This window comes from Anas platyrhynchos, chromosome 5 (genome assembly GCF_047663525.1).
Source record: "Anas platyrhynchos isolate ZD024472 breed Pekin duck chromosome 5, IASCAAS_PekinDuck_T2T, whole genome shotgun sequence".
NCBI lineage: Eukaryota > Metazoa > Chordata > Aves > Anseriformes > Anatidae > Anas > Anas platyrhynchos.
Window position 1 is genome coordinate 47,097,376 of NC_092591.1, and position 8,711 is coordinate 47,106,086.

General features: G+C 39.1%; 1 protein-coding gene across 12 annotated transcripts in view; it reads left to right on the plus strand.

Moving 5' to 3' along the window:
• The window catches only part of PPP6R3 (protein phosphatase 6 regulatory subunit 3), a 59,082-nt gene extending 55,686 nt beyond the window's left edge, over nucleotides 1–3,396 (plus strand). For all 12 annotated transcript variants that reach the window (XM_027457491.3, XM_027457494.3, XM_027457492.3 and 9 more), the window contains one exon: nucleotides 1,495–3,396. In XM_027457491.3, coding sequence (XP_027313292.1) covers nucleotides 1,495–1,546 — 52 coding nt within the window. In that variant the 3' untranslated portion in view covers nucleotides 1,547–3,396. The remainder of the gene's footprint in view (nucleotides 1–1,494) is intronic.
• The last annotated feature ends 5,315 nt before the right edge of the window (nucleotides 3,397–8,711 follow it).

The following is an 8,711-nucleotide window of genomic DNA, read 5'->3' on the forward strand; positions in this document are numbered from 1 at the left end:
GGACTGAAACTCAGAGTATTTGTGAAACATCAGTTTATAGATTACATTAGTCACTAAAGCAGTTATTAAAAAAACCTCTTGTTTTTACCTATTATGTCTTTTCTTGTTTTCAAATGCAAGCTTAAGTACTCCTGATGTCATTTTTTGTCTCACAGAGTAAGATGTGGAGAAGTCTCAGAGTGTGCTTTTTATCAGTGATTGATTCTCTCAAAGAGAGAACAGCATCTGTAGAGATTGTTTTTTAGCTCAATAAAGATCAATCACATTTCACTGGTGTGCTGAGTTAACTAAGTACTGTGCCTAATTAGACAATAAGGATTCCAGATGTGTTGGACTCCAGAAAATGAATGGGATGAGCACGTAACTAGCTTGTGTTCCGTTCCCTCTTTTGAACTCTCTGGAATTCCACTCCAAAGAGTTTTATTATATTTACAAGAAAACATTATTTTCTTGGCATCACTTTGAGATGAACGTTAGAACCTTGTAATCTGAACTGTAGAAATCAGTAGGTATTTTGGAAGAAATAGTGCAGCTTTCACTAGTGACCAGCTGTGTCTGAAGAGAATGATGTCTCACATTGGAAGGGACCCACACAGATTGTCTAGTCCAACTCCTATCTCTGCACAGGACCACCTAAAAATTAAACCATACGAGTGTTGTCCAAATGTCTCTTGAACTCCAGCAGGCCATGGTGCAGTGACCGCTTCTCTGAGGAGCCTGTTCAAGTGCCTGACCACCCTCTGTGAAGAACATTTTCCTCATATCCAGCCTCACCCTCCCCTGCCCCAGCTCCATGCCATTCGCTCAGTCCTGTCACAGTCCCCAGAGAGCAGAGCTCAGCGCCTGTCCCTTTGCTCTCCCTCATGAGGAAGCTGCAGGCCACCCCTCAGTGTCTTCTTCCCTAGGCTGAACAAAACCAGTGACCTCAGTTGCTCCTCATATGACTTCCCTCTAGATTTTCACCATCTTTGCCTTCCTTTGGACACACTAATAGTTTTATATCCTTACGTTATAGCACCCAAAACTGCACGCGGTACTAGAGGTGAGGCAGGGAGCACAGTGGGACAATCACTTCCCTCAACTGGTTAGCAATGCTGTGCTTAATGCACCCCAGATAGAGCCGGCCCTTTTGTTTGACAGGGCACACTGTTGACTCATACTCAACTTGCTGTCACCCAGAACTCCCACATGCCTTTCTGTTGCACTGCTCTTCAGCCTCTTGTTCCCCTGTGCAGTCTGTACATACATCCAAGATTGCCCTGTCCCAGATGCAGAATCCAGTGCTTGCTCTTGCTAAACTTCATGTGGTTGGTAATTTCCCAGCCCTCTAGTCTGTCAAGATCTCTCCACAAGGCCTCTACTCTTGAGAGAGTCAACAGCTCCTCCTAGTTTAGTTAATTTAGTGTTGGCTGCAATCTGGGTATGTGGGAGGGGAGAACATACTTTGGATGCTTCCTGTTTCTTGTATGCTGACATCCTCTTTTGGCCTCTTAGGACTGATCAACGTACCCTTTTAGGAGAGACGTCTGTTAATGGCCCTGTATGATACGTGATGTCTACTGCCTTGGCTGAAGAAATGAACTGATACCCAGGTGTTTGAGCATTTCTTGAGGATTTCATCTAGAGCCTGTTGAAGCCAGTCACTGCTGCACTAATTTCGCAAGGGATCAGGACCAGCAACATTTATATTCTAGATTTTAAGACATTGTACAGAAATTCATAAGTGTAAAAATATTGCACATTGAGAAATACCAATAATTTTTGCGTATGTTTATATTGTATTGTTCTAAATAATGGGTGGCCTGTGAAATAAGATCCTGCTACCCATGTAATGATGACAGTAGTGTTACTATAGTTAAAAATGGCTGTAAGAATAGTTTTATAAAAAAAAAAAGTGAATACACAAATCTAATGTATTTGAGACATAACTATTTGACGATTAGTGTGACCAAAGTATTTAGCAGTTTTTCATACATTTTTCACCTTGTAAAAAGAAAAAGGAAAAAAAACAAAACCAAAAAAAAAAATAAAACAATTCATGTTTCTTCCAGGTTGGCGAAGAATTGTAGAACTGAAATGCCCTATAAATGTTATTTTGGTTGTTTTAGCTTACGAAAGTGATTTAAATGAGAATTTTTGGTGTTCAACATTTTACAACAGGTTTTTTAATTGGTAATTGTTTTCTGTATTGTTTAAAACAGATCAAAAATGTAAGTCTATTGGTAGAGATTTTAAGTATTTATTGCTACAACTTAGTTGACAAATTGATGTTACTGTAAAGCCATATGTTCTGTTAAGTCTTGTTTGCTTGAAACAATACCTTACAGGTGAAACACTAGAATATTTGAAGTGCACATGGCTTGTTGTGTTTAAGTGGTTCACCTGCCTTTTAACCCATTCACCAAGATTTACTTTAATACCAAGCATTATACAATGGAACATTTCAGAACAATCTGCGTATTTAAAACGCTATAATCCTCTTAGACAAGTCAAGTAAATGAAATGCCCGTGCTGCTAATGTAATTACAGTACATGCATTTTAAAAGTATATAGTGTTCTTTTAATACAAATTTTGGCAGCAGAGCATGTTAATTGTTACTTTCACTGTACTGATCTGTGTGAGGCTTTCATTTGTATGTTCTAAACCAGTTTTTTTCACAGCTGGTTTGTGTATATATATATAGTGATTATGGAAACTAATTCTGTGTAATTTATAATTTTCTATGTCATTGTACAATTCCAACAGCCTTCTCAAACAAACAGAAGCAATATACTGTATATTGCCACATTGTCTGGTGAAAGGGTTAAAGTATTTCACCTGCACTTTTAGATGCAAATCCATTTTTATTTCCTTAATAGTTATATTCATTTATTTTTACATCATTTGTTTTCCTGACCAGTATTTAAAGCCAAAAGGATACTCTAAACAATGGCCAATGATTTATTTTAGAAAGCGTCCCAAGCAACGTGCCTAAACATTACATTGCATACAGAAATAATAAATAATTAAAAAAAGTATAATGGCATTGCCCTTACTGCTTTCTGTCTTGCATTTTCTCAGCCAGTTTCAGTGGCATTTGTCCTTGCATATTGTTTCAAACCGATTAGTTCTCTGTAAAAGGAGGAAAAAACACTATCTGAAGTGGAATCGGAAATATTGCCTCTTTATTTATACCTTATATATGATGGAATCAGTTTAAGTTGTTCCTTATGTTCAGATTGCTTCTAGATCACCTGTTCTCCCTTCTCATTCTGGATCTGAGTGGTTGTGAGTGCTTTCCTGTGATGTATTCTTTGCATCTCAAAACATGAATTCTGAAGACTTTAATTTAGATCATGATTGTTTACTTTGTATGTGACATACAGTCATCCACAATAAGAAACAAATCTTGCTTAGCCATTGAGTAGATTTTGTCTTGTTTCATGAGATTCAATTTACTCATTTATTCAGGCTTGTGTGATTGTCTCAGTATTTTACCCAGTGCCAGCAAGTTTAAAAAAAAAAAACAAACAAAAAGCTGCACACTTCCCTTTAGCTTTTCAAGCCATGGTTGTAAACTGCCTTAACACTCTGCATGAGAAAGGTCGGGTCTCTGATGTGGTGGAGCAAACTTCCAGCTCATCAAAGGAGTGTTCTGGTGCAGGTTTAATGCAGCCCAAAGGAAGTAAGCTCACATGAGTTGCTACCTACTGTTAATTAGGAGCTTCCTTGCTCTGTGCTGGAGGAACAAGTTGCCCTTGAATTTATATTAAGTCCAGAGAACAGTGGTTGCAAACTATTCATGCATAAACATATGTGCATGTTCTGCCTCTACCCCTCCTCCTCGTATCAGAGCTGAGCAGGTTACTCAGAAAAGTCTTTGCAGATAACTCAGCATTGAAGGAAACCTTCATATGGTAAGGCCCACCTAGTGGGAATCTCCAAGTACAATACAGAAGCTTTGACCGTAAAATTTAGGTGAAAGTTAATGGTCACATTTGCATATGAGGGTGCTGGGTGCTCTCATTTGAGCTATGCTCTACATCTTTTTTCTGTGGCATGAGAAAGTATGGACTATAAACTGCCTTTTCTAAGTGACTAGGTTACCAGTTCTTTCATCAAAAGGAGAAGCAGCTACTTCCAAAATATGCTCTTGTGCCAAGCCTGTGGAGAAGAATGAGGAAAGTAGTGTCGGGGTAGTGTGACAAGGTCATACGGAATTTAGATCTCCCAGTGACACCAGAACATTTACTAGGAGCTAGAAATTATTTCCATTCACAAATGTGCAGTGTAACCAAAAGGTTAGAGAAAGATAACAGGAAAAAGGAAGGTCCCTCTCTATTGCAATTCCCAAATACTGGCTTGAAGGAAGTAAGCAGAGAAGTGTACAAAGTTAGCAAGTTTTGAGGGAGGGGAAGTGGGCTTGTAATTCTTAGGATCAGGCGATCTCTTCTCTTTTTGGTCATTGCAACATTTAATTGAACTAGAGAGAAAATATTAAATCTTTCTGCGTGGCTAACTGGCTGCAAGAGTGCTGCAAACAAGAACCTGAGGATGGCCCTGCACTCCTGAGAGAATACATTTTTTAAAATAGGCAATGGCCTTAATAGCTGTGTCTTGTTATTTATGGGGGAAAAAGATGAAATTAGGGCATTACTAGAGTTGCATTAGAAGAAGAAAGCATACAGTAATTGAATCCTCTAAGTTGCTAACATGAATACAGAACTGTATGCTGTGGGATGAGTACTTTGTACTGAGATTTGACCCTCTGGAATGTAAAAATTCAGAAACTCAAATATTTTTGTTGCTAGACAAAACAAACAAAAAAACAATTTAGTTTTCTATTTGCATATACTATCTTAAGAAACTAATGTTTCTCTCTAGACTTTTTACAAAGACTGCGCATTTAGTCTTTGTTTAAACTTGAAGGATGCAGGCTCTGATGATGTGGCATGTTTGAGACCAAAAATAGTTAATTTTTAGGATTGTTTTGGAGACTGTCATAACATGCAACTATATATTGTCAAGGTATACCAGAGGTCTTAGCTGTAGGACTTCATCTCGTTTCTGTACCGTTTACTCCAGTTTTCATCGGAACTAGTATTTCTCTGCTTGAGTGCTGTGACCTTTCACAATCTTCACTCTTTTTAGAAAGGAACTTTTTTGATCAAAGTAGTCTGAGGAATTTCACTTCAGTCTTGGTGTAGTCTAAGGTACTTTCTCATGGAAGTGCGACATTCCTCCTACAGTTCTGTTTTGCGTGGATCAACAACAACAACAACAACAACAACAACAACAATAATAATAATAATAAAACCCTCATCCTCTTCTGTTGGAGGGGTTGACTGTTAAGTGTAATGGGACAAGAAGTATTTTTGTTAACCAATGTAGTGCACTAATGTGTTCTACTAACTGGAGAATGTTTAGAAGCTCAAAAATAAACATAGGCTTTTCTATTGGCTACAAATTTTCTGTTCAAGAGATATAAAGGGAATAATGTTTACTACTCAGCTGACAGCCTTACTAGGTCGTAAGCTTACTGAATATATGAGCAAGGGCTGCTCATTACCTTCTTGCTGTAAGCAGCTTCATTAGTGGCTGCAGATGAAACTGATAAAACACTGCAGTAAATAGTTGGTAGAGTACCTGAAACAAACTTCTTCCTGCAAGACGTAAAGGATGGGGGCAGCACTGTCTGTCTGTGTCAATACTGCCTAAATACGGCTCAGTGTAAAAGAGACTTGTGTCCCGTTTGTCTAAGGGCTTTGTCAGGATAATTGCTTGCTGAACTTAAGAAAAGAGAACAGTGCTAGAGATACGATTTTTTCTACACTCAAAAGGAGAAAATTACAGCCAGAGAGACAGATATATGATTCCAGCTTTTAATTATTTTTATAGTAAAAGTAGCTCTGGCTTTCAGTGCATTGAGAATCCTGGCAATGTTGTATTTGGCATGCTCTTTTGCTGGATGTCTCATAAAAGATTGCACAAAACTAAGATTCAGGACACTGCACGAAGATACAGTGATGTGTTGTAAGAATTACAAAAATGACATGTTCAGGATGCTGCAGGCTTTTATGAAGTAAATGTTCCTTTCTCATACAAGTTAGAACCTAAATAAAGGTGAAGGGTGATAAGTAAGTAAAAGCATTCATGTCTAAAGCTTGAAGAGACCTCTTCTGTGAATCTGTACACCAGAAGATGTGGAATTTCACTTCATTCCTACTGCTTTATGAGCCCAGTAATTTGCCTCTGATTGTATATAAAGAACATTAACTATATTAATTGTTTGCTTTAAATAGTTCTAGAAAACATACATTACTAATAGCAACTACAAAAAAAAGAAAAAAAGAAAAAAAAGAAAAAAAAACATTAAAAAAACATTTTAGTAATCTAGTTTGTAATTGATAATAGATCTAAAATTCTGATGTGGCATATCTTTTATCTATTAGGGAGTTAGATGTAACTGAAATAATAAAAGCCATTTTTATACATATCTAAAGACCCCCCTCCCCTGACAAGCAGGGTGACCCAGAGCACATTGCACAGGATCACATCCAAGATGGTTTTGAATACATCCAGAGAAGGAAACTCCACAGCCTCTGTGGGCAACCTGTTCCAGTGCTCTGTCACCCTCACAGTAACAAAGTGTTTTCTCGTATCTAGCTGGAACTTTCCATGGTTCAGTTTGCACCCATTGCCTCTTGTCCTGTTGAGGGGCTCCACTGAAAAGCGTCTTGGCCTCATCCTCTTGACACCCTCCCTTCAGATAGTTAAACACATTGGTAAGATCTCTCGGTCTTCTCCAAGCTGAACAGGCCCACCAGCTCTCTCAGCCTTTCTTCACAGGAGAGCTGCTCCAGTCCCTTAATCATTTAATAGCGCCTTCACTGGATTCACTCCCATAGCTCCATGTCCCTTTTGTGCTGGGGAACCCAGACCTGGATGCAATGCTCCAGGTGTAGCCTTGGCAGGGCTGAGTAGAGGGGGAGGATCATCTCCCTCAACCTGCTGGCAGCACTGTTCTGCCATCCAGCCAGCTATCAATCCCTCCGCGGTGGTTTTACTCAGCTCGGCAGGTGAGCTCCACCACAACCTTCTCTCCCTCCCCCTTCTCAAAGGGAAAGGGAGAGAAAATAAATGAAAAGGGCTCAAGGGTTGTGATAAGGACAGGGAGACCACTCAGCAGTTATTGTCATGGGCAATAGACTCAACATAAGCAGATAAATATTGTTTATTGCCTCTCACTAATAAGCTAGAGCAGTGAGAAACTCAAAACAAATGAAAAACACGCCAGATGGAGGTGAGGCTGCCTGGCCTGTAGTTTCCTGGGTCCTCCTTCTTGCCCTTTTTGAAGACCGGAGTGACACCAACTTTATTCCCATCCTCACGCACCTCTCCTGTTCTCTGTAACCTCACAAAGATTATGGAGAGCAGTAACATCTGCCAGCTCCCTCAGCCCTCATGGGTACATCCCATCAAGGCCCATGGATTTGTGGGTGTTGATTTTGCCTCAACGATCTCTAACCTGATCCTCCTTGACCAAGGGAAAGTCCTCCTTTCCCAGACTTCCTCTAGTGTCTAAGCTTCCTGGGGGATGATCTTAGCAGTGAAGACAGATCAAATACAGCTTTCAGTAAGTCTGCCTTCTCTGTACCCTTCATCCCGCCCCATTCAGCATCGGGCCCGCGTTTTCCCTGGTCTCCCTTTTGCTACTGAGGTATTTGAAGAAGCCCTATTGTCCTTGACATCACATGCCAGATTTAATACCAAGTTGGCCTTTATCTCATCCCTGCATATTCCGACAACGTCCATAAGTCTAAGTTTCTTGTTTACTAGTCAGAAAATAAATAAATAAATAAATAAATAAATAAATTTGAAGTGATCTCTGACTTTGGACAGCAGTTACCTAAATAGCAGTATGTTCCATTTCTTTCTTAGGCAGCTCAACAGGCAGCTCTGTTAAGCGACAGACAAAAAATACAAACTGAGTAAGGTAACATAACAAAGCAGAGACAAGAAAAATGCTAAGGAATTTAGTAATTATCCTGTGACTTAGTAAATATCCTAAGTTGAACCATATAAACGAAGTGCTTCAGATGAATGCACGTTCCAATTTCAGAAACACGCCTCTAAGAGTATGCTCCATTTCAGTTATCAGAACTAACTTTCAAGGGTGAAACCACATTTTTAATGCTGTCTCATGGACTTTTGAGGTATATTTAACATTAATTTCCCATTGTTTGCCAAAAAATAAAATGTATCTACATTTTCTGATTTTATTCCTTACTACAATCTATGCTGGCTTGTTGTTGTCTTTGTCTCTTTAAAAGAATCTCCAGAGCAGGCCTTAGGTTTGTAGTTTTCCATTCCCCTAGTACAAACTGGTGTTTATCATCTTGTACTTCATCTGTAAACATTCCTCTAAATCTGAGCCCATACATCCATAAGAGTAGGAGTCCTAAATTAAAACTTAAGTGTGTGCTATCCGGGAAGGGTTTGCAAGTATCTGAATTCAACATAAACACTAGAGAAGATGAACTACTTTTTAGTGGTGCTGCTGGGATATAAAAAACAAAACCAACACCAACTAACCAACCAAACAAAAACTCCACATATTTCTCTCACATATACATAGGCAAAAGCTTGGGGCTTATTTGGAGTTCCTAGGGGTGGAGTGCTGATTTTATGCAATCAAGAAAACAGGAAGCTCATCCCTTATAAACACATT